Raw genomic sequence first — 27,253 nt, 5'->3', positions numbered from 1 at the left:
CATACAGACAGACATTAAATAAGGTGGATGAAGAATGAAGGATTCCAAACCGTATCAGATGTGTCATAAATGCAGAGCAGCATATGCTGTACGGATTCTTTAGGCCCATAAATAGCCCATGTTTCAACATCAACTAATTCAACTGGAATATAAAATTCAAGAAGCAGCATGGATTTTGGAGCCAAACTGCCTGGATTTGAATATCAGCTCTGTCACTTAATAGCTATGTGACTTTAGGCAAATTACTTAACCTTTCTGGCCTCAGTTTCACCATCTATAAAATGGGAATAATATTAAGTGGAACCACATGAAAGTGCCATTTTTGTTGGCCAAAAAATGGTTGGGCACTGACAATTTAATGTGGTCCAATTTAAGTTTCTACCAGTTACAAATTTTATGAAAATTAAGTGTACTAATTTGTGTGTACTTTCAACAGTACCTGGCACAAAATGAGTATCATATATATGTTGGCCTAAAATGAAGCAATGAACAAATGATGAATGGATGAATATATATGAATGAAGTAACTAAAAATCAGCTGATATGTAGTTACAGCTATCATAAAGTTTAACACTCATTAGAACTTTATATGCAATAATAAACCCATTCATGTATAGGCAACTAATCTTCAAAAGCACCAAGAACACACAATGGGGAAAGGATCGTGTATCTCTGATAAATGGTGTTGGAAAAACTGTCCATAGGCAAAAGAATGAAATGGGACCCTTATCTTTACCATAAACAAAATTCAACTCAAAATGCATTAGAAAGTTAAACATAAGACCTGAAACTGAAAAACCCCTAGAAGAAACATAGAGGGAAAGCTTCTTAACATTGGTCTTGGCAATGATTCCTTGAATATGACATCCAAAGCACAAACAATGAAAACAAAAATATGTAAGAGGGTCTACACCAAACAAAAAAGCTTCTGCACAGCAAAGGAAACGATCCTGGGCCTGTTGTGGGGTGGGGGGAGGGGGAAGGGATAGCATTAGGAGATATACCTAATGTAAATGATGAGTTAATGGGTGCAGCATACCAACATGGCACATGTATACATATGTAACAAACCTGTGTGTTGTGCACATGTACCCTAAAACTTAAAGTATAATAATAAAAATATATATGTATAAAAGGAAACGATCCAAAGAGTAAAGGCAAAACCTACAGGATGACAAAAAGTGTTTGCAAACCATATATCTAACAAAAAGTTAATATCTAAAACATATAAGGAACTCAAACCTCAATAGCAAGAAAACAACCAGATTAAAAAATGGGCAAGGGACTTGAATAGACATTTCTCCAAAGATTGCAGACAAATGGCCAACACTTATGTGAAAATATGCTCGACATCACTAATCATCAGGGAAATGCACATCAAAACCACAATGAGATATCACCTCACATCTCTCAGGCTGGCTACTATCAAAAAACCACAATTTAAGTGTTATCAAGAATGTGGAGAAATTGGAACCCTTATACACTGTTGGTGGGAATGTAAAGTGGTACAGCCACTGTGGCGAACAGTATGGAGGTTCCTCAAAAAATTTAAAAAAAAGAATCAATATATGATCCAGTAATCTCATTTCTGGATAAATATCTGTAAGAATTGAAATCAGGATCTTGAAGAGATATGTATATACTCCCATGTTTATCACAACATATTCACAATAGCCAAGATAGGGAAACAACCTAAATGTCCACTGACAGATGAAGAAAGTGTAGAATTTACAATGGAGTATTACTCAGCCTTAAAAAGAAATCCTGCTCCATGTGACAACATGGATGAAACTTCAGGTCATTACACTAAGTGAAACAAGCCAGTCACAGGACAGATACTGCATGATTCCACTTACATGCAGTATCCAAAGTAGTCAAACTCATAGACACAGAAGGTAGAACAGTGCTTGCCAGGAACTGGGGAGTAGGGGATAAGTAATTGCTGTTCAATGGGTATAAAGTTTCAGCTATGAAAGATGAGTAAGTTCTAAAGACCTGCTATCCAACATTGTACCTATATTTAACAATACTGTATTGTGCATTTAAAAATTTGTTAAGAGGGTAGGTCTCATGTTAAGTGTTCTTACACAATAAAAAAATGAACTGATATGTAATGAGCACAAGACAGTTTATAGCTAACAGGGGCTTATTTCTCATAATGGATACTGATTTCTATGTACATCTTCCCAACTAGACTCTTACCAATCTTTGTAATTGCTCTAATTTCTAGCACATTACCTGTCATGTCATAGTTGCTCAACAAATGTTTGTTGACTAAATGAACAAATGACCAATTAAATGAATGACTGCATATACATCTCCCCAGGATGTTTTGTGGCCTGACTTGATCCTATTTAAAAATTCCAAGGGAATTTTTTAGCCTCCAAGCGCATAAGAATCAGTTCAATTATTGGCACCAAGCCAGACCAACTTCCCAGTGTTAATCTTCAGACATCTCAATCAGATAAACTAGGCCTGGAGACATCAGAGACAGAGCTCCCTGAATTAGCTCTACTAGTTCAAATTATCCTAGAAAGCTGCATGGGGTAAGCCTAGGTTCCCTAAAGTTAGTAATAAGCTACATCATAGTTTAGTAGTCAGAGGAGCTCTGGTCAGCAGAGACCAACCTAAGGGCCCATCACTCATAGTAACACGAGATACACAATTTCTCATACACAAGTCTCATCATCAAACTTATAATGTACCAAAGGCAAGGGCCCATATGAAGAAGAAATAAATTTATTCTATCAAAGGACAAAAGAGCCAACACTTACCAGGAGGCAGAGGTAAAAACAAACTGTTTGTAGCTTCCAGAATCCTGGTCATGATGTGAAAAACTGCAAATTCAGCAGCACTGCCACGACTATTGCTGGGTAAAAAAAACAAAGCAGCATGTCAGCCAAGGAGCTCATCTGTGACGCTCCATTTGTCCTAAGCAGTGGCTTTGAGTATTACACAAGGGTTCATGCTAATCATGAAATGCTATGCCTTGTAGAAAGCCCCATAAATATGACTGTGACCATCAGCCTAATGCCTAGAATTTAATCAGAGTAGGAACATATGTTACACATTGTATTAAGTGAAATTCCCCTTCTTGGCAGTACTGGGCTCATTTGTCCCTCCCCTGTCACCAACCATGTGCCAGGGAAAGAGGATGGGTAAAGTAACGGGCATAACTTTGTTTTAATTTTAACTTTTATTATACATTAAAGGGTACATATGCAGGGGGGCATAACTTTAAATGCTGAGTATAGAATTAAGCTAGATGGTGTTGAAGCTGGTGAGAACTGATTTGAACTAGTGCATTTCAAAAGGGTTTTGCTACAACAGAGTTGTTTCCACTCTTTGTACACCATGATAAAAGTGAGAAATACTTGCGTACAAGTGGAGAACCCAGGAATGAAGATTATGTTTCCTCCAATTGGTTTCTACGATGTGGCAAATGAGATACAGCTGGAGGGTGAAGACAGTCCATTAACCATTGCTCCATTCCTTCCCTCAAGGGCCCCACAGCTAGGCCTCCACAACTCAGATAAGCATTTCAGGGTAGCTGGCATTCAGGCTGCATCCAGACACACAACTAGCCTTTCTGAGGTCAATTCTGAAGCACTGAACCCAAAATGAAAAGACTGAAAATGTGCACCAGAATCTAACAAAGCATCCTCTGTTTGTGTGGGCAGTGCCCCAGCTCAGCCTCCCCAGCCCAGCTAACTGGCCCCACCACTCACACTTACAGACCCTCATCCATCAGTGAAGGTAAAGTGCTACAGGGTTTGCTCTAGGCCTGTCACAACGCAAGAGCCAACAGTGGACAGTCAGAAGAAAAGAGACACAGAATGGAGGTCATGATCATGAGCTGTGAAGTAAGACTGGTATCAAGTCCAGATTCTATACATTACTAGTTGTGTAACCCTACACAAGTTACCCACCCTCTCCAAATTGCAGTGTCCTCATCTGTAAAGTGGGGAAATATTTCATAGGGTTGTTGTAAGAATTGGTTAGCACACTGACTGGAACTAATCAACCAAAGTAGGTAGCCTTCTTTGTCTTAGAGCTTTATCCAGAAACCCATTCTAACGCTGCAACGAGTTTGCCAGCAGAAGAGCAGTCCCTATGGAGTTGTTATCAGCCACGAATCCACACATTGTGTGGGCTAAAAACGGGGCAAAGCAGAAAGATCTCCATAGACTCACAGGCAAATGCTATCCTCAATGATACAGATCCTCAGTTTCTCTTTGGCTGAAATCAAGTAAGTTAACATGTAACCAATATAATCAGGTTCTGCAGCAACTTCCTTGGATATGTTTTAGAAAGGATGCCAGCCACTCTCCTTAGAGGGGAGCAGAAGGCATGACTAGTGGCTGCTGGGCAGGGGCAGGGAGATGTGGCCTCAATCAGCAACTGCTGAGTCAATGTCAGGGACCTTGAGTTTTCTGAGACTTCATATGTATCGTTTCTGGGCCTATTGGTTCTACAGGCTGTTAACACAAACTAGTGTTAAAACTTATGTTATTAACAATGGAGAAAAGTGATGCTTGAATGGAAACCCTTCTTAGCACTTTGGGAAGTAAGATTTTGAGTCAACAGAAATAAAGGTGATAGGTGGATGTGTTAAATCACTGTGTGTTGTGAGTTTTTTTTTTTTTTTAAAAAGCAAGTTAATGTCAACATGGGGAGGATCAGTAACACATTCATCAACTGAGTTCCTTGGTACAGTGCTATTGAGAAGGAGACTTAAGAAAGATTCAAATCCCTGATTATAAATATCACTACATGAGAATACTAACCTCTCCTAATATATTAAATACTATGAAACTCAAACCTTACTATAGAAATTTAAATATATTATGTAGAAACAATACTAATGGCTGCAATAAAGGCAGAAAACTTGAAAATTAAACATGAAATGATTAAATCAGGATTATAGCTAATAAATTTAACAAATCTTCCAGAGTTCAATGGAAAAATATATGTTCACACACTGGCTTATTTGCATACTGGTCTTATACAAATTTGGAGAAATAATGGAGTGTTCTTTCTCTTTCTGTGCAAACATTTTTTTGAATTTGTCAAACATTATTTCTAGACTCTAAGCAAGATCAGGCCTCAACTCTATATGCTTTTTGAAAGACTCAAGACAACCTTAAAATTCAATCTAGTCATATCACTACTATTTACACATACAGTGGTGTTACTAATCTGGATCACAAAATTTCAGTAAGTGGCTACCAGGTAAGGAACTGCCAATCTCAGCCTCACATGGTAGTATTAATACAAGTGAGCTAGAATCTGGCCTAGTTAGGCTACTGGAACTAATTAAGATTTGAAGTTCAAGTTCTCTCCTATCTGCATAAACCTCCATGTAGAGAAATCATCTCTTACTGTTTAATAAGGAGCTGGAAGTTGCCAAGATGAGATATTAACATTTGGCAAGCATACTAAATTCATTGTCCTATGCATCCATGGGTATATAATCAGTATTTGAAGGAAGGGCAATAAACCACTTTCCAAACCAAATGCTCTTTGTTTATGGTCCTTATTCCCCTTTTCTCAATCTACAGCACCAAATACTAATTTATGAACGGGAGATCTCCAAAAATCTAATTTGAAAAACACATAAATGGGTTCACTGAACCACATTTTCAGAACTATATGGGGAGTGGGGTGAAGGGGCATATGAGGAAAATAAAAAGCAAGACCAACCAGTTTTGAAATGTAGTCCAGAACCATCTGTTCAATTTTCTTCTTTTCTACACCCTGTAGGTGTCTCAAAAAATGGTCTTTTAGCTCAGACACCATCTGAAAACAGGATATGCATTAGATAAGTCACAGCCTACCCACTCATACCTGCAACTGGTTTGAATTAGATCCACTTATTAACATTCCTCATCAATATAAAAAATATTAGATCTGAAGGTCCCATCAATGGAAATGCATAACTCTCAATATTTCTCTGGTGAGCATAAATAAGGGGTCCCCAACATTTGCCTCAAAAGGAATTACTTATGATTCACCCAAAGCCCCGTGAGCAACTGTGAGTAAGGCTCTAACTCTGATGAGAATCCTCCAAAGAAGACAGTGAAAGTCACCAATTTAGAAGTCACGGGCTTTGGGATCTACCAAAGGATTAAAGTCAACTTCTCCTAGAGTCCTGGGGGATTAACAGGAACAACTCTATATATAGAATGACTGAGCCAATGGGGGCAACAGTTTTGGGTGTTTTGGAAGGACAGAAGCAGGAGTAAATGGGAAATAATCAGGTACTTCCCTCTACACAGTGGCCACAGACACTCAACACAGCCCCTTGACATGCAAAGGTAATGAAATATTCATTCTGGTGCCTCCAAATAGGTTTGTTTCTATACTCGCTTTGTTTGATCATCCTTGGGCCTCCCCACGTCCCCAACCATTAGCATTCCCAGCCCTCCCCACCTTTTGCTTTTCTCTCTCCTCCTCCTTCCTCTCCCTTTTGCCTAGACAATATGCTCAGCAAGAGCAGGATGCCAGGGCCACGTTTGTGCCAATAAACAGTCCAAGGGAGTTGTACAGCTTATATCACCCATGCACACATCTTCTATTTTAGCAGGTCCACATTACAATACCCCGAGTAAAACCAAGTCCACAACCTTCAGGGCCAAGACATAATGGTATCTTAATTCAATTCAGTCTCATGCGTGCGCCAATTAATTTGGCTTTAAATAAAAGATGCTTTCTGTGTAATACATAGTGCATACTTCTTTGTGCTTTTCAATTTTTCCATGAAGATAAAAATTAAAATCACCCATAATCCTACCACCCATATTAACAATTGGGTTTTTTTTTCTTTTTCCTGGTGTGCACACCCATTCTAATGTTGCATGTTTGTCGTGTAAACATTGTTTGCCACACTTTTTTTTTTTTTTTTCTCTGTCACTCAGGCTGGAGTGCAGTGATGCGATCTCAGCTCACTGCAACCTCCACCTCCTGGGTTCAAGCGATTCTCATGCCTCAGCCTCCCAGTAGCTGAGATTACAGGCACGTGCTACCACACCCAGCCAATTTTTGTATTTTTAGTAGAGACGGGGTTTCACCATGTTGACCAGGCTGGTCTCGAACTCCAGACCTCAGGTGATCCACCCACCTCGGCCTCCCAAAGTGCTGGGATAACAGGTGTGAGCAACAGTGCCCAGCCATGTTTGCCATACTATTTTAATGGCTGCGCAATATTTAATTTTATAAAAGTACTATAATTATTTCCTTCTTGTATATGTGAGATTTTTCTTTTACTATTGTTGGCATATCTAAACTAACCTCTCCTAATATATTAAAAACTATGAAACTCAAACCTTACTATAGAAATTCAAATATATTATGTAGAAACAACACTAATGACTGCAATAAAGGCAGAAAACTTGAAAATTAAACCTAAACTAATAAATAGATTATCCCATTCTTAAGTCCACGTGGTATTAAAAAATATGTTATTACGCTTTCCAGATGTCTCTTTAATCAGCTTTTTAAAGGTTTTGGATTTATTTACAAATTCTGCTTTTCAATTAATTTTTTTTGATTCATATTTCTTTGTAATCCTAGTATTATGACTTCTTGAGAAAAAGTACTTTGTTCTGTTGTTTTTTTGTTGTTGTTTTGTGTTGTTTTTTGAGACGGAGTCTCCCTCTGTCACCCAGGATGGAGGGCAGTGGTGCAATCTTGGTTCACTGCAACCTCCACTTCCTGGGTTCAAGCGATTCCCCTGCCTCAGCCTCCTGAGTAGCTGAGATTACAGGTGTGCACCATCATGCCCAGCTAATTTTTGCATTTTTAGTAGAGACAGGGTTTCACCATGTTGGCCAGGCTGGTCTCGAACTCCTGACTTCAGGTGATTCGCCCACCTTGGCCTCCCAAAGTGCTGAGATTACAGGCATGAGCCACTGTGCCCGGCCTGTTCTGTTGTATTTGAAACCCCAAATACAAATGCCACAAAGATGCAGCTCTTTCCTTTTTTAAAGCACTCTCAACACTATACACTCCTTTTATCATGGTTTGTAAATTACATATGTATTGGTGTGATTCATGTGTGTCTTCCCCCTTTGACTACATATTCCAAGAGGGCAGAAATCATATGGGTTGCTTACCACTGGGCACACAAGGTCCATAATGCTGGCAAAACATACTTGTGCAAAGAATAAAGAATAAGATCAGAATGAGAAGCCCACTGTAACCCTTTCCCCTTGTCTTAGGGTCCCTTGTTTGCCAGCCCCTAAAGAACCCACGTACCACTTACCAGCCCCATGAGCAGCCGCTGGTGGCTGTCTTCCTCCTGCAGGAGGGGTGTTAATCTTGGCCCTGAAATGAAACAGAGCAATAGTTAGGCTCTGAGCAGTTTTCAGGAGATGGGTTAGAAGGAAGAAGAATCAGCCTGGGTTTCCCTTCTCTGAGTCATTGAGAAAACATAACACAGGATGAAAATTTTTCATCACCTAAGTGTGACCTAGTCCTACAAGGTGAACTTATCAGAGCTGTGTGAAACAGGTAATGACCGAGAAAGGAAGGAACCAACACATTCCTCAACCCCAGTAGGCTCTAGCTTTGATTTTTGTTCAACACTAAAACTCACTGCTAAGAACCTCTGCTCCACTGGAAACAGAGGGACTCGGGCCTTCTCTTAACCCTTCTGGGGTCATAAATTGAGGGAACAGGGCTTGGTGGAAGGACTGCATGGCTCCCTTCTACTTTCTGAATCCTGTAGTTCAGCAGCCTTGGGAGTTACTGAGCTGAGGGGGCCAGTCAATTACTGCAGCAAATAATACTAACTGGCACAAGTTATCAGACTACAAAGGTAGTTAGGTAAAGGTGGAAAAGTGATATGTTAAATCAAATGGTACTTTCTCCACCATGATTTGCAATGCACACTACAGTGTAGTGGCCCTAGGGGCAGACAAACCCAGTCTTGCTGGAAAATCTGCCCCAAAGCGCTTCTAACATCTTTGTATTCCATTCTTTTCTTCTTAAATACTTGAGATCCAGTGCCAGGCAAGAGGGCAGAACCACCCTGCTCAGTGGGCTGGCAACTCCTTCTGGGAGGGCATCGATATCTCTTGTCCCCCCGGGATAAATCTTCCCTGGATCCTACACAACCCTCGTGATTGAGATGAAACAATTTAACATGTGAATCCAACAGCCCTGCATTTCACAGAATGTTCTGTTTCAGGCAGTGACATTCTTTATGGGGAACTAGTATACGCAAAGCACGTGCAAGGAAAGGGAAGAGTTTCCTAAAGTGCATTAAGATAGACTGACTAGTAACAGCATGCAAACGGCCCTGACACATACAGTAGCTCCATAAGCAGGGCAGGAGGGGTGGCACGACAGAAACCTCAGCCAGACCAGCAACATTCCCCGTGTTGCAAAACCCCCAGCAATGCAAGGATGATAAGCCTGAAACACACACACACATGCCCCTGTCTGGCAGGGCAGATCCCCTGGCTTCAGGGATTGATGGCCTGGTAAGGCAGAGGCTGGTTCCTCCCGGGCTGGTCAGTGAACCCAGGCTCTGTCAGCCTAAGCTGGATGACAAGTGCACTGTCAGTTCACTGTGCTGTGTGCACAGCTGGAGGAGGTGCAGCAATGCACTGTATAAAATAGTTTCCATTAGAATCACCCAACATCCAAGCCCATAAAACAGGAGTGGGATATAAAAACAAAAGCTTATTTAATGAAGGCTGACCTTCATGAGGCACGAAAGTGTTCTTCTGGCAACTACAAATAAGCCTGTGCCTGAATATGCTCAGCATTCCCCTCCCCTGGTTTCACTTGGCCAAGTCTCCTTTGTTTATCAAGACTTAACTCACCTGTCAGCCCTCTGGGGAGCCTCTTCCAACTTCCCTCCCTCCTCCAGCCATCCCCGCTCCTAACCTATCCTCTCACTCCCCGCACCTACGGATTATATAATACCTGTCATTTGGTTTAGAAGCCACACGTTAACATTTCTTCTTTACACACTAAGGAATAAAGCAGCCACCTCAGGTACCCTCATGTGCTAAGCACTATGTTAGGTGCTATCTGCATTACCCCAGTTAGTCTCATTTTCTCCTCACTCCCCTAAGGACAGTGCACAAATGGGTAAGTGACTTGTCCAGGAGCACATGGTTCACACAAGAGGCCATGCTGGAATATAAGTCCAGATCTGTCCAGCTCTCAAGCCTGTGCTCTTTCCCCCAGAACCACAATGCTTACCTGGAAGCTCCTCATCTTTATGCCTCTAGGACCTGTGTGCCCAATTTTTAACCCAAATAAGAGGCACAAACAAGGCAAGACCTGGTAGGATCAGACAGCTAGAAAGCAAGCAGCACCAAGCCAAGGGAAATGCCAAAATGCATCCTGTGGGCACAGCCAGAGGGCAGCTCTGTATGACAGGAAATAAGGAGAACCGCAAGGCCATCACCCAGGGACTCCCATCGCAAAAGCACATTCAGCAGCTGTCCCCGGAGGTCCTGGTGCCTAGACAGACATGGGAAGAGCCGTGCGGCCACTCTAACAGCAAGATATTAAAAGGTGCTGCCTGCACCACACTACTGGAAGTGATTCTCTTGCCAACCCACAGTGGTAGGAAGAACAGTGCTACAAACAAAACACTGACTGGAACCCAGAAGGCTTTATTACAGATCTTTTCTTACCCAAATTTCTTGCTTCTAGGTTAGAAATCACCCTACGAAGAAATTAGCCATGTTATTCACAGACAGCATTGCTTTTAAAAAATTTAAAGCCACATCATACAAAGATATCCTCCTTTAAAAATTCATAAAAACCACTGTAGAAACTATTCTCAGGCTGCTGAAAACCTCAAAAACTTTGATCAATGTAGTGAAAGCCACATTAGGCAATTAAAAAATCTCAAAACCCTTTAGTGCCAACAACGGCAATAATTTAGAACAACTGTAGCTCTCAGTTATTGAAAATAATGGGGACAGAAAATAGAACAGAGGTTGGAATGGGGCCTATACTTTTAGTACTCTGAGATGACTCATATATCCAGAAAATAGGCTTTCAAAATAAAAGCAAGCTCACTAGCCCACTGACACTTAAAAAAAAAAAAAAATCAACCTACTATTTGCCTTTCTCTCCTAAAATGCTCACTAATAGGAAATTTCTTTACCAATTATCCATTGTAAACATCTATCCGCAGGTTACAAGTCTATAAGGTTCAACATATAAGCTTTTCCCACTAGAAATTCCAGCACCAAATTCCAGAATAGGGTCCAAGTGGCTGCATTTGTGAAGCTGACAATATTATTTTGCTGGGGATATGCAACAAAAGTAAACTACTTCTATAAAAGGTAGCCAACAAAACAAAGTAATTGTAAATGTTAACCATCTTACAGATATGATAACCTCTGCTTTCACTTACTTTACTGCATTATCAAGAATATTCCTCACGTATGCCGCGGACCTTCTTTTTCCTGTTTTCTAGGAGTGAGAACACGTCAGGAATGTGGAAGGTAAAGGTTTTATCGGTGACTTTTCACATCAAGGATATAATGCAATACAGTTAAGAGCATCAGAGAGAAGAAATATACTTTCCAGGTAATCAGAACACCTAGATTTTTTTTAAAGTTTTAAGAAATATTTTATTCTGAAACAATTACAGATTCACAGGAAACTGCGAGTCAACTATACACTATACACAACAACACTAATCTACATGCAGCGATACTAGAGAGAGATGCAATGTACCCTCCACCCAGTCTCCTCAGTGCTTATGTCTTACCTAACTAGAGCACAATATCAAAATCAAAAATTGACATTGGCACAATGTGTGTGTGTCATTCTATGTCATTTTATCATGTTTAGATTCATGTCCCACAATGTACCACCACAATCAACATACAGAAGTCTTCGATCACCCCCAAAGATTTCCCTGGGTCACCCCTGGACAGTGAGTCACGTCCACTATTCTCCCTCCAACTACCCCAACCCCTAATGACCACTAAGTTGGGAACACCTAGATTTTTTAATATCAATTTTTAACTACATAAGTAACCTGAGAACACATCTGAGACGTGGATATTAATCATACTTCTACTATGAATGTGCTGTGTGTCCCCTTAAACTTTCTGCTTTTCAGTTTCCTCCCTAGGAGAACAGAGATCATAGAAGCATCTCTGCCTATTGAGATCAGTAATGACAATGATCAAGTCCCTGGCAATTGGGAAGAGTGCTGCACATGGAAGCCAGCCTTATGATTTAAAGGCATCACCTGGATCCAGTCCACTATGCCTGGCTGCTGGCTTTGTTCTCACTGACCCACTCATACCTCTTCAGAGATCAGGTTGTGCCACTCTCTCCTGACCACACTGTTGTTATAGTGGAAGTGTGGCTTGGCGTACTTAACATATTCTAGGTTGGAGTTCAGTTTTTCCCAGTAGCCCTTAAAGCTGAGCACCTGTAGGAGACAAAAACATCAGTGGCCTTCAGAGGCAGGCCCAGTGGCCCAAACCACCCAGTGAGTATTACGCAAGCCTTATTTCCCGAGCTCTCACGGCCCACATTTCTGAGTGAATACTTTGTACAGAGGATGGCATTCTAGACCCAATAGGGATTCTAAAATAGACTTAAAGAATCTTGTTTTCCCACTTCATTTTCTGTCTCTTTTGGTTTTTTTTTTTGTTGTTGTTGTTGTTTGTTTTTTTAAACCACATAGAGAACTGCTGCTCACTTCCCAAAACCAACAGGACTTCCCCAGATTGAGGCTTAGCAGGGAAACCTGTATTAAACACATTGAGTCATTTCCTCCCTTGAGACCCGTTTTTATGACTTAGGTGGTGTCAACAGTGCCATGTTCACTAAGACAAAGTTCATTAACATTTGAATAAATGGAGTAGGCGTACTTTCCTGCTAAATTTATTTACTGCCAAGGACATTTTTCAAAACCTAGGAATCAAAAAAAGATGAAATGAACTAATTTTACATTGTCACATACACCAAAACAGAATTAGTCAGCATTCTATCTAGATCTTTGAATTATTGATATAATTGTACTACCCTGAAGCAAGAATGTATCCATTATATTCATTTTTAAATAATAAAATGCAATGTTAATACATTCTTAGTGTTGACCAGGTGCAGTGGCTCACGCCTGTAATCCCAGCACTTTGGGAGGCTGAGGTGGGCGGATCACGAGGTCAGGAGATCGAGACCACGGTGAAACCCCGTCTCTACCAAAAATACAAAAAATTAGCCAGGTGCAGTGGCGGGCGCTTGTAGTCCCAGCTATTCAGGAGGCTGAGGCAGGAGAGTGGCATGAACCCAGGAGGTGGAGCTAGCAGTGAGCCGAGATCATGCCACTGCACTCCAGCCTGGGTGACAGAGCGAGACTCCGTCTCAAAAAAAATAAAAATAAAAAAATACATTCTTAGTGTTGAAGGATATTCTGACACAACTTGGTTTTAAACCAATAAAGGTAGACTTATGATACTTTTTGCCAAAATATGTGCATTTACAAATGATTTGACTGGGGCCAGAGATGTAATGTGTGGTCATAAAACTAAGTGAACTATTGCCTGCCAAGGTGACAGACTTGGCTGAACTGCAAGAAAAATAAGAAAACTTAAAAACAAACAAACAAAAACACCTCAGTCAAGAAAAATGCCCTCATGTTAAATTATAGCACATTATTACCATTTTTATTCAAAAGACAGTCATAATTGGTTTGAAATGTGTTTTGGAGTATCAGTAAAGTAAGTAACATAATATTAAAACTTGCTCTTTCAGAAGCCTGAAATGCCCATCCAGCCAACATCCCTTCTCCCAGAGACAGAAAAACTCTTCCCAAGAAAGTCTCATGTCCAGGGGAAAACATGAATCAAATCCCACTCCTCACTTGACTCACCTCACTCGTCTTTTCTTTCCCTTTCCATTTATTTATAATGAACGTACACTTATCCACCCTTTGGGTCTTCTTTGTATTTAAGAGAAAAAAAAAAGACAAGACAAATTCTGCAGACGTTTGACGGAATTAGGTCCCTGACTGGAAGTCTCTAAAGCTTTCTTGCTGTCAGGCACAGGAGTGCCAAAAGCCAGAAAACTAATTGGTGTTGTGGTGACATCTAGTGTTCAGTTGAGCTATTAATTCCTCCTGCTTGGCCATAAGAGTCCCACCCACGCAGTTCACCCAGACCTTGCCCAGGACAGGATATGGGAGGGGAGAAACTCAGATGCCCTCTACCTGTCATCTGGCACCATCCCCTCAAGTCAAATGCTATCCTGTTGTTAGAAGTCCCCACTCACTGCAGCTCCTAAGAAAAGATCTCTCCCAAATTACCTTCCTTCTTACTCCATTTAAAAAATCCCTTTCCTCATAACCTTTTGGGGACGTAGGCACATTTTTCATAGTTTTGTTTTATTTTAAATTAACAAATAATTGTATATATTTATGGGTTGCAATGTGGTGTTTCAATACATGCATACATTGTGGAACTATCAAATCAGGCTAATTAGCATAGCCATCTGTCTGCTAAGAAGAAACAGATCAAACAGAGCTCGCCACATGTCAGTGGACAGGCTTTCCAGGGGCTCCAGCACCCACTGCCTGAATGTAAAATAGAGCATGTGTTTGTATGAGCACTCTTCTGGGGAGATGGTCTATAGCTTGTACCAGATTTTCAAAGAAATCCATGGCCTAAAATAGACTAGAGTTAGAAGGAAAAAGATCTGAATTTAAAATAAAACAAAAATTAAAACTTACACTTAAGTAAGAAATACTGTTAGCCAAACATCCCAAAAATATTTTCACATGAACTTACATGTTTTTTAGGAGGGCGGTCACCGGCCTAATATAGATATTAGATATATCTATAATATCTTACAGATATTAAGATGATACAGAAAAATCTATATATTTCACTATTTGGTATCCACTAGAGAAGTGATCTAACTTTTTTCAGTTAAGAAATGCGGCCAGGTGTGATGGGTCATACCTGTACTCCCAGCATTTTGGAAGGCAGAGGCAGGCGGATCACAAGGTCAAGAGATCAAGACCATCCTGGCCAACATGATGAAACCCCATCTCTACTAAAAATACAAAAATTAGCTGGGCGTGGTCGCATGCACCTGTAGTCCCAGCTACTTGGGAGGCTGAGGCAGGAGAATCACTTGAACCTGGGAGGCGGAGGTTGCAGTGAGCCGAGATGGCGCCACTGCACTCCAGCCTGGTGACAGCGCGAGACTGTCTCCAAAAAAAAAAGAAATGCAGAGATCATTCTAAATTGGAAGGTCTATTTGGAAACCTGGAAAACAGAGATGGAACAGGGGAGGGAAATGGATTTGAGTCAGTGAAGGACAAGGAAAGGATATTCCAGGTGGGACTCTTCGGGTGTGAGCAAAGACACAGACTAGAAGATGGATTCGGGGCTCAGATCTGAGCCAGAGCATCAGAGTCAACAGTACTTCATTCTCTATGGTGAAGACAATAACCTCCAGCATGTGCAACTCCCAACCTCAGCTGCCCATTGGAACCACCTGGGTCCCATCCCCAATTAGATTTAATTGGCTTGGGGTGTGCCTGAGCCTTATGAGTTTTACAAGTTCCCCCAAGGCATCCTAATGTTCAGCCAGGACTGAGAACAGTGAGCATGTTCAAGTAATCCCGGGCACCCCACCCTCAAACACTTTACTCAGTCTATACCCCTCTGGCTTAAAGGCTATATAAATCACCAGCTGTCTAAAGACTTCTGATTGTGTGGTTTTAAAATAGGAGATATAGTTAAAGAGGTAGTTAGGGCCAAATCTTTGAGGGATTCTGAATGCCAAGGTAATACCAGCATGCTCATTATCCCAGAGAATAAAGGATCTCCCACATAACGTTTTAGATGTTGTAACCCAGAATGGAGGGGAGGGGAGGGGAAGGGAGAGTTGAATCTGCACAATCCCAACAGCCAAGACACACCATCGCACCACTATGCTCTAGGATGAGACTGGTCAAGAAACAACAGATGCTGGTGAGGCTGTGGAGAAATAGAAATGCTTTCACACTGTTGGTGGGAATGTAAACTAGTTCAACCATTGTGGAGGACACTATGGCGATTCCTCAAAGACCTAGAACTGGAAGTATTATACCATTTGACCCAGCAATCTCATTGCTGGGTGTATACCCAAAGGAATACAAATCCTTCTATTATAAAGCTACATGCACGTGTATGTTCACTGCAGCACTATTCACAATAGCAAAGAAATGGAATCAATCCAAATGCCCATTAATGATAGACTGAATCAAGAAAATGTGGTACATATACACCGTGGAATACTATACAGCCACAAAAAGGAACAAGATCATGTCCTTTGCAGGGACACAGATGGAGCTGGGAGCCATTATCCTCAGCAAACTAACACAGGAAGAGAAAACCAAATGGCACATGTTCTCACTTATAAGTAGGAGCTGAACAATGAGAATACATGGACACAGGGAGGGGAACAACACACACTGGGGCCTGTTGGGGGGTTGGGGGAAGGAGAGCATCAGAATAAATAGCTAATGCATGCTGGGCTTAATACCTAGGTGATGGGTTGAGAGGTGCAGCAAACCACCATGGCACGCGTTTACCTATGTAACAAACCTGCATGTCCTGCACATGTATCCTGGAACTTAAAATTTAAAAAAAAAAAAAAATGAACCTGGGAGCACAGGAAATCACTGTCAATCAGCTAGCAGTTATCCAACAAAGCAAATACTGTACTCATCAGGAACAACAGCACCACAAAATAAAAGCCACAACTGCCCAGGAAGCCCATCACGAGAGACTCGAAAAGAGCTAATAAAGCTTTAAAAATAAAACACAAAAATGCTGTATAAGAAACATACCCAGCCAGGCATGGTGGCTCACGCCTGTAATCCCAGCACTTTGGGAGGCCGAGGCAGGTGGATCACAAGGTCAGGAGATCGAGACCTTCCTGGCTAACACAGTGAAACCCCGTCTCTACTAAAAATACAAAAATTAGCCGGGTGTGGTGGCGGGCGCCTGTAGTCCCAGCTACTCTGGAGGCTCAGGCAGGAGAATGGCATGAACCCGGGAGGCAGAGCTTGCAGTGAGCTGAGATCACGCCACTGCACTCCAGCCTGGGCAACAGAGCAAGACTCCGTCTCAATTAAAAAAAAAAAAGAAAAAGAAAAAAAGAAACATACCCATGCCAGATGCAGTGACTCACACCTGCAATCCCAGCACTTTGGGAGGCCAAGATGGGTGGATCACTTGAGCTCAGAAGTTCGAGACCAGCCTGGGCAACATGGTGAAAACCCGGCTCTATTAAAAATGCAAAAAATTAGCCGGGCATGGTGGCGTGTGCCTGTAGGCCCAGCTACTCGGAAGGCTGAGATGGATCACTTAAACCTGGGGAGGCAGAGGTTGCAGTAAGCCAAGATCATGCCACTGCATTCCAGCCTGGATGACAGAATGAGACTGTCTCATAAAAAGCATAGCAAAGAAAAATACCCCTGAATTAGAGACAATGTTAGAAGCAATCAGATCCTCAAGGAATGACCTGGAAGCATTTTCCTACATAAAGGGGAGTTTTTTCTCTTAGGATGACCTGAAATAATTGCCAAACACAGCCCATCACAACTATTCACTGAACAAAAGAACCAGTGGGTTACATTAAGGAATTGTTTCCCATTTATGATTTGGATTGCCAATTGATCCAAAAACAAACAAAAAAAAGCTCTGTGGTACTGGCTCATCTGCAAATTACTGCCAGAAAAAAAAAATCTGCCTTTCATTTCTAAAAGGCCCTCTGGCTTTGATCCTACTTCTGCTGATTAAGCAGCATCTTCTTACAGAGAAGGCAGCCAACTCAAAGAGAACCCTTTCCTCTGTGTGCCAGGACTCAACTAGCACAGCTAAAGCATCATCCAATTTGGCTCTTCAGTGGATTCCATCTCAGTATCAGCTTTTACTTACAACCCAGAGAAACACAGTGACCCACTACCTCTAAGCATTGACAGAATAAATAGAAAATGTTTGTGTGTACATAAAGCTAGGAAGGCACTAAACTAAGATGCTCTAAACAGGAACACTCATACACAGGGCAAGTGACCAGAACTCCTGAGGCTGCCCACTTAGGGAAAGGCATGCTGCAATTTCAAGGTCTCCTGAATATAAATGGACTTGCTCCTTCTTCCCCAATATCTAGCAAAAATTTCCACTTACTTGCCCATCTGGGTAGTTCTATTAGCCATTTTTAATGGATTGGATTTTTTTCTAAAAATGAAATCACTAAATATGGCTCTAAACTATTCCATCTCACAATCAGCTTATGCCCTGAGAAAGTCAATGCTAAGCTCTTTCCCTCCTCTCAGTCTTGAGAATGAAAAACACCTGTCCCCAGCCAAAACTACGAATAAGACCAGCACAGTGCAGTAGGTGGTAGAAGAGGAACAGAAACAAGAATCCTCCATCCTGGGTCTGTTCCTCAATTTCATCATCTAGGAAGTAGGCTGAAGACACCTCCATTGCTACAGAAACAACAGGAATGATATCACTAGCCTCAAGCTCTTTTTTTTGTTTTTGTTTTTTGAGACAGTCTCCCTCTGTCGCCCAGGCTGGAGTGCAATGGCGCAATCTTGGCTCACTGCAACCTCCACCACCTCCCGGGTTCAAGCAATTCTCCTGCCTCAGCCTCCCGAGTAGCTGGGACTACAGGCGCCTGCCACCATGCCCAGCTAATTTTTGTATTTTTAGTAGAGATGGGTTTCACCATGTTGGCCAAGCTAGTCTCGAACTCCTGACTTCAGGTGATCCACCCGCCTAGGCCTCCCAAAGTGACGGGATTATAGGCATGAGCCACCGTGCCCAACCAGTATCATCTTATTTTTTTAATCTATGCTAATCTACCTCTAATGAGTATTTCTTTGTTGCATCATAAAATTAAGGTTTATGGTATCCACTGGCCTCACTATAATTAACTGTTTCAGAAAATATGTGCAAACTGAACTTTGGGAAATCAGTATTTCCCACATAACCAACTAACACTGCTATTGATGCTACATCTTTGTCAAAGCAACAATTTTTTAAAATTGTAAACTATTATATTGTAATTATACCATTACTTCAGACCACTAAAAAACTTTTTATTTAAGTGATCATGGTTGTCTGTATTGTGGGGTCAAGTCTTTTGTGTTTCACTAAGCAATTAATTACATTCATGCTCTGCCCAATTAAAACTTTGTGTTTCGTTTGTGAGGTGGAGTCTTGCTCTGTCGCCCAAGCTGGAGTGCAGTGGCACTATCCTGGCTCACTACAACCTCCACCTCCCAGGTTCAAGGGATTCTCTTGCCTCAGCCTGCCAAGTAACGGGGTGGGGGATGGGGGACGGTGGGTAACAGGTGTGCACCACCACACCTGGCTAATTTTTGTATTTTCTGTAGAGACAAGGTTTCACCATGTTGGCCAGGCTGGTCTCGAACTCCTGGCCCCAAGTGATCCACCCGCCTCGGCCTCCCAAAGTGCTGGGATTACAGGTGTGAGCCACCGCACCCAGCCTAAAACAGTTTAACACCAGCGAAGAAGCAGATAAACAAGTCTCTGAATGGAGAGCAGCCCAGGTATAAACTACTCTTCTCCCAGTTGCTCAGGGGCATCAGACCACTGATAGACATTGGCAGTAACACCCTCACATCTGAGTGGCCGTAAGTAGAAGGGAGCAGTAAGTTTTTGTCCTTCCCAGTCTCTGAGTCAGGTAATCAACAATCTCTAACAAGTGATGAAATACACTACAGATGTCCAACTTAAAGACTGTGGTAAAAATATCCCATTTCTCCATTTGTAGCATGCTCATCTTTTATCTTTATATTTAAGCTATTTTCCATTTTTAAAAATCCATACATGCTTCCTGTGGTTGAATAGTTTTAATGGTTTTTCTTCTCATAAAATCAAGGGCAGGCCAGGTGTGGTGGCTCATGTGTGTAATCCCAGCACTGTGGGAGGCTGAGGTGGGATGATCCCTCGAGGCCAGGAGTTTGAGATCAGCCCCAGCAACATACCAAGACCCTGTCTCTACAGGAAACAAACAAACAAACAAAAATTAGCTAGGCATGGTGGCATGTGCCTGTGGTCCCAACTACTTGGGAGTCTAAGGTGGGAGGATTGCTTATGCCCAGGAGGTCGAGGCTGCAGTGAGCCACTGTGGCACCACTGCACTCCAGCCTGAGTGACAGAGGGAGACCCTATCTCAATCAATCAATCAATCAAAATTTTTAAAAAATAACCATAAAATCAAGGGCAATTTTTAGCCTTTTATGAAAGTTGCCGTTTCCCTAGAGCAATCCACAGTTTACAAAGGGATAAAATCATTCTTAGGAAGGACAGTCTTAATGACATTCCTTTTAAGGCAAGCACCTTGTTTCAACATATTTCCTGTTAGTGTTTTTAAAATGACTTTGAGAACTATTTATAAGATGAGGAAGTCCTTTGTCTCTCTAGGGAAGATTTTCTGATTTAACTGGTTTATTCTGCCCAAGATGTTCATATAGGTCTTAGTCTGTTACAGCAGGTATACCAAAATACCATAAACTGGATGGCTTATCAACAAATTTATTTCTCACAGTTCTTCAGACTGGAGTGCCCAAAATCAGGGTGTGGTCAGATATGGTATCTGATGAGGGCCCACTTCCTAGACTGCCATGTGTTCGCTGTAACCTCATGTGGCGGGAGGGCAAGTTGGCTCTGTGGGGTCTCTTCTATGAGGGCACTAATTGCAATCACCAGGGCTCTGCTGTCAGAAATAATCACCTCCCAAAGGCACCACCACCTAAAACCATCACCTTGAGGGTCAGGACTTCAACATATGAATCCTGAAGGGATGTAAACATTCAGACCATAGCAATATTGCAATTTATTAAACATTTGTATAGTGTTCCACTTTATACTAAAAGGAAGTGCTTCAGAATGCAGACAGAACAGGAGGAAGGTACCTATCCAGTTCCCACACACACATCCCCGCCCCTCTCCTCCCTTAACTCCTTATCAGGGCACTTATCTACTAAGGAGAAAAGAAATAAGTTTGGTCAGAGTAAATAGGGGTACCTTGGTCCTCAAAGAAAGAATGTGGAAGCAAGCACACACTCTTACGTAATTTGTGATTCAGGTCATGAGTGTCCAGAGCCACCTCCTGTTGGGTAAGTATGGCAAGAACAGTCACATAACAGAGACTAGGGAGAGAGGAGCTGAGGGTGGGACATGCTCATGCAACCAGCTCCATCCCTCTATAATTAAGTTGGGACTTGGGGGTAGAAGAAGTAGGTTAAAGGTGAAGGTAGCAGCTTGGAGTGAATGGGTGGTATTATGCAAGCAGAGATGAGGAAACAAATGAGAAATAGCAGGATCAAGTGTCCTGGGAATGAGAATCTCCTGATTAGAGTCTCCCATGCTGAGCATTTGGGGTAGGTGGAGTTGGTCAAACCAAACCCAGTACTATCTTCTCCTGAGTCCAGGGCTAGTCCCAGCAATACACCTCTGCCTTCCTTGATGGATCATGGCTGTGCGCAGAGGGTCATAGAGAGATGTACAGTGCCTCATACTTGTCCTCAGTATTAATAACTACTAGCAGATGAATACATGTGGAGCCAAAAGAGCCCCCAAGCATGTGTGGAAATGGTGAATGGGAAACAACTGTCTGCAGAGCCAAATACAAAAGCTATGGGTAGAGGAGAAAAACGTGAGAAGAAAGACGGAATGTAAAAGGAGGACAGAAACACATGGAGGACATAAATTACTCCATTTTACACACACCCACACACAGAAAACAAACAAGCCAGTGCAAAAAAGAAGCGACTTTGTTCCTAAGCAAAGCTAAATCATATTCTTAGAAAACCTAATAGGTAAAAGTTAATAGGACCTTTCCATCACTCGATTATACTTAACTTTTTAAATGAAATACACAATGTTGATAAGGGTATAGTAAAACTGGTAAACTCATAAATCCCTTGTAAATGTAAATTATCCCTTGTCAGGCCTCTGAGCCCAAGCTAAGCCATCATATCCCCTGTGACCTGCACATATACATCCAGCTGGCCTGAAGGAAGTGAAGAATCACAAAAGAAGTAAAAATGGCCGGTTCCTGCCTTAACTGATGACATTCCACCATTGTGATTTGTTTCTGCCCCATCTTAACTGAGCGATTAACCTTGTGAAGTTCTTTCTCCTGGCTCAGAAGCTCCCCGACTGAGCACCTTGTGACACACGCTCCTGCCCATAAGAGAAAACCCCCTTTGACTGTAATTTTCCACTACCCACCCAAATCCTACGAAACAGCCCCACCCCCCTATCTCCTTTCCCTGACTCTCTTTTTGGACTCAGCCTACCTGCACCCAGGTGATTAAAAAGCTTTATTGCTCACACAAAGCCTGTTTGGTGGTCTCTTCACACAGACGCAGGTGACATTTGGTGCCGAAGACCCGGGACAGGACTCCTTCAGGAGACCAGTCCCCTGTGCTCGCCCTCACTTCCGTGAGGAGATCCACCTACAACCTTGGGTCCTCAGACCAACCAGCCCAAGGAACATCTCACCAATTTCAAATCGGGTAGGCAGTCTTTTCACTCTCTTTTCCAGCCTCTCTTGCTACCCCTTCAATCTCCCTGTCCTTCCAATTCCAGTTATTTTTCCTCTCTAGTAGAGACAAAGAAGACACATTTTATCCGTGGACCCAAAACTCCAGCGCCAGTCACAGACTCGGGAAGATAGTCTTCCCTTGGTGTTTAATCACTGCAGGGACGCCTGCCTGATTATTCACCCACACTCCATTGGTGTCTGATCACCGTGGGGATGCCTGCCTTGGTCATTCACCCACATTCCCTTGGTGGCAAGTCAATTGCGGGGATGCCTGCTTTGGCTGCTCACCCACATTGCAGCCCAGGGCTGCTCACTACCCCCACCCCTTCTCTGTGTCTCTACCCTCTCTTTTCCCTGGGCTTGCCTCCTTCACTATGGGCAACCTTCCACACTCCATTCCCCCTTCTGCTCCCTTAGCCTGTCTTCTCAAAAACTTAAAACCTCTTCACCTCTCACCTGACCTAAAACCTAAGCGTCTTATTTTCTTGGGTAACACTGCTTGGCCCCAATACAAACTCGATAATGGTTCTAAATAGCCAGAAAACAGCACTTTTGATTTCTCCATTTTATAAGACCCGGATGATTTTTGTCGAAAAATGGGCAAATGGGTCTGAGGTGCCTGACTTCCAGGCATTCTTCTACACATTGGTCCCTCCCTAGTCTCTGCTCCCAATGCGACTCATCCCAAATCTGTCTTCTTTCTCTCCTGTCTATTCCTTCAGTCTCCACCCCAAGCTCTGAGTCCTTTGAATCCTTTTCTACAGACCCATCTGACCTCTCCCCTCCTCCCCAAGGCTGCTCCTCGCCAGGCCAAGCCAGGTCCCAATTCTTCTTCAGCCTCCAGTATCCCACCCTATAATCCTTTTACCACCTCGCCTCCTCACACCTGGTCTGGCTTACAGTTTCATTCCGCGACTAGCCCTCCCCTACCTGCCCAACAATTTCCTCTTAAAGAGGTGGCTGGAGCTAAAGGCACAGTCAAGGTTAATGCTCCTTTTTCTTTATCCGACCTCTCCCAAATCAGTTAGTGTTTAGGCTCTTTTTCATCAAATATAAAACTCAACCCAGTTCATGGCCCATTTGGCAACAACCCTTAGATGCTTTACCGCCCTAAACCCAGAAGGGCCAGAAGGCCGTCTTATTCTCAGTATGCATTTTATTACTCAATCCACTCCCGACATTAAATAAAGCTCCAAAAATTAGAGTCCAGCCCTCAAACCCCACAACAGGACTTAACTAACCTCGCCTTCAAGATGTACAATAATAGAGTAGAGGCAGCCAAGTAGCAACATATTTCTGAGTTGCAATTCCTTGCCTCCACCGTGAGAGAAACCCCAGCCACATCTCCAGCACACAAGAACTTCAAAATGCCTAAGCCACAGTGGTCAAGCATTCCTTCAGGACCTCCTCCCCCAGGATCTTACTTCAGTGCTGGAAATCTGGCCACTGGGCCAAGGAATGCCCACAGCCCGGGATACCTCCTAAGCCATGTCCCATCTATGCGGGACCCCACTGGAAATCAGACTGTCCAACTCACCCAGCAGCCACTCCCAGAGCCCCTGGAACTCTGGCCCAAGGCTCTCTGACTGACTCCTTCCCAGATCTTCTCAGCTTAGCGGCTGAAGACTGACGCTGCACCATCACCTCGGAAGCCTCCTGAACCATCACAGATGCTTTCGGCAACTCTTACAGTGGAAGGTAAGTCCGCCCCCTTCTTAATCAATATAGAGGCTACCCACTCCACATTACCTTCTTTTCAAGGGCCTGTTTCCCTTGCCTCCATAACTGTTGTGGGTATTGAAGGCCAGGCTTCAAAACCCCTTAAAACTCCCCCAACTCTGGTGCCAACTTGGACAACATTCTTTTATGCACTCCTTTTTAGTTAACCCCACCTGCCCAGTTCCCTTATTAGGTCAAGACATTTTAACTAAATTATCTGCTTCCCTGACTATTCCTAGGTTACAGCCACACTCTCATTCTGCCCTTTTCCCTAGTTCAAAGACTCCTTCGCATCCTCCCCTTGTATCTCCCCACCTTAATCCACAAGTATAGGACATCTCTACTCCCCCCTTGGCGACCGATCATGCACCCCTTACCATCCCATTAAAACCTAACCACCCATACCCCACTCAATGCCAATATCCCATCCCACAGCACACTTTAAAAGGATTAAAGCCTGTTATCACTTGCCTATTACAGCATGGCCTTTTAAAGCCTATAAACTCTCCTTACAATTCCCCCATTTTACCTGTCCAAAAACCAGACAAGCCTTACAGGTTAGCTCAGGATCTGCGACTTATCAACCAAATTGTTTTGCCTATCCACCCCACGGTGCCAAACCTATATACTCTCCTATCCTCAATACCTCCCTCCACAACCCATTATTCTATTCTAGATAAACCTAGTTGACCCCATAGATCCTAAATCCTTTCCCCACTCTCCTTTCCATTCCTTAAAAAACAGCTCCCACACTAGCTCTCCCTAACTTATCACTCCCTTTTCATTACACACAGCCGAAGTGCAGGGCTGTATGGTCGGAGTTCTCACACAAGAGCCGGGACCGTGTCCTGCAGCCTTTCTGTCCAAACAACTTGATCTTACTGTTTTAGCCTAGCCTTCATGTCTGTGTGTGGCAGCTGCCGCTGCTTTAATACTTTTAGAGGCCCTCAAAATCATAAACTATGCTCAACTCACTCTCTACAGTTCTCATAACTTCCAAAATCTATTTTCTTCCTCACACCTGACGCATATACTTTCTGCCCCCCTCCACTACCTCTCAGCAAGCCGAACTCATTGCCTTAACTCAAGCCCTCAATCTTGCAAAAGGACTACGCATCAATATTTATACTGACTCTAAATATGCCTTCCATATCCTGCACCTCCATGCTGTTATATAATAGGCAAAAAGAGGTTTCCTCACTATGCAAGGGTCCTCCATCATTAATGTCTCTTTAATAAAAACTCTTCTCAAGGCCACTTTACTTCCAAAGGAAGCTGGAGTCATTCACTGCAAAGGCCATCAAAAGGTGTCAGATCTCATTGCTCAAGGCAACGCTTATGCTGATAAGGTAGCTAAAGAAGCAGCTAGCATTCCAATTTCTGTCCCTCACTGCCAGTTTTTCTCCTTCTCATCGGTCACTTCCACCTACTCCCCCACTGACTAACTTCCACCTATCAATCTCTTCCCACACAAGACAAATGGTTCTTAGACCAAGGAAAATTATCTCCTTCCAGCCTGACAGGCCCATTCTATTCTGTCGTCATTTCATAACCTCTTCCATGTAGGTTATAAGCCGCTAGCCCATCTCTTAGAACCTCTCATTTCCTTTCCACCGTGGAAATCTATCCTCAAGGAAATCACTTCTCAGTGTTCCATCTGCTATTCTACTAGTCTTCAGGGATTGTTTAGGCCCCCTCCCTTCCCTACACATCAAGCTTGAGGATTTGCCCCTGCCCAGGACTGGCAAATTAATTTTACTCACATGCCCGGAGTCAGGAAACTAAAATACCTCTTGGTCTGGGTAGACACTTTCACTGGATGGGTAGAGGACTTTCCCACAGGGTCTGCGAAGGCCACCGTGGTCATTTCTTCCCTTCTGTCAGATATAATTCCTCAGTTTGGCCTTCCCACCTCTATACAGTCCAATAACACACAGGCCTTTACTAGTCAAATAACCCAAGCAGTTTCTCAGGCTCTTGGTATTCAGTGGAACCTTCAGACCCCTTACCATCCTCAATCTTCAGGAAAGGTAAAATGGACTAATGGTCTTATAAAAACACACCTTGCCAAGTTCAGCCTCCAACTTAAAAAGGACTGGACAATACTTTTACCACTTGCCCTTCTCAGAATTCAGCCTGTCCTTGGGATGCTACAGGGTACAGCCCATTTGATCTTCTGTATGGACGCTCCTTTTTATTAGGCTCCAGGCTCATTCCAGACACCAGCCCAACCTGGACTGCACCCCAAAAACTTGTCATCCGTACTATCTTCTGTCTAGTCATACTCCTATTCACTGTTCTCAACTACTCATAAATGTCCTGCTCTTGTTTACACTGCTGGTTTACGCTGTTGCTCCAAGCCATCACAGCTAGTATCTCCTGGTGCTATCCCCAAACTGCCACCCTTAACTCCCTTTTAGAGTGGATAGATGATCTTTGCTGACAGGGTACACTCCAATACTTTCACCCTGACGAAGTCCTATTCTTTACTTTTATACTCATTCTTATTCTTGTTCCCATTCTTATGCCACCCTCTACCTCTCCCCAGCCATCTCCACCACACTGCCAATCTCACTCTCACCTAGCTGTTCCTAATCCTTCTTTAACAAACAATTGCTGGCTTTGCATTTCTCTTTCCTCCAAAATCGCGGAGGCCTCAACTTACTCACTGCAACAACAACAACAAAAAAAGAAAGGACTCTGTATATTTTTAAATGAAAAGTGTTGTTTTTACCTAAATCAATCTGGCCTGGTATATGACAACATAAAAATCTAAAGGATAGAGCCTAAACTTGCCAACCAAGCAAGTAATTATGCTGAACCACCTTGGGCACTCTCTAATTGGATGTCCTCCCAATTCTTAGTCCTTTAATATCTGTTTTTCTCATTCTCTTATTCGAACCTTGTATTTAGTTTCTCAATTCATCCAAAACCATATCCAGGCCATCAACAATCATTC

General features: G+C 42.7%; 1 protein-coding gene across 10 annotated transcripts in view; it reads right to left on the bottom strand.

The window, feature by feature from the left end:
- Positions 1-27,253, bottom strand: part of GSAP (gamma-secretase activating protein) — a 146,754-nt gene that overhangs the window by 47,554 nt on the left and 71,947 nt on the right. For all 10 annotated transcript variants that reach the window (XM_055392527.2, XM_055392528.2, XM_031012924.3 and 7 more), the window contains 7 exons: positions 12,293-12,421; positions 11,387-11,445; positions 10,656-10,687; positions 8,264-8,325; positions 5,704-5,799; positions 3,383-3,453; positions 2,775-2,869 (listed from right to left, as the gene is read on the bottom strand). In XM_055392527.2, the coding sequence (XP_055248502.1) occupies positions 2,775-2,869; positions 3,383-3,453; positions 5,704-5,799; positions 8,264-8,325; positions 10,656-10,687; positions 11,387-11,445; positions 12,293-12,421 (544 nt within the window). The remainder of the gene's footprint in view (positions 1-2,774; positions 2,870-3,382; positions 3,454-5,703; positions 5,800-8,263; positions 8,326-10,655; positions 10,688-11,386; positions 11,446-12,292; positions 12,422-27,253) is intronic.

This window comes from Gorilla gorilla, chromosome 6 (genome assembly GCF_029281585.2).
Source record: "Gorilla gorilla gorilla isolate KB3781 chromosome 6, NHGRI_mGorGor1-v2.1_pri, whole genome shotgun sequence".
NCBI classification, from domain to species: Eukaryota; Metazoa; Chordata; class Mammalia; order Primates; family Hominidae; genus Gorilla; species Gorilla gorilla.
This window is presented reverse-complemented; position numbering and strand designations above follow the sequence as displayed.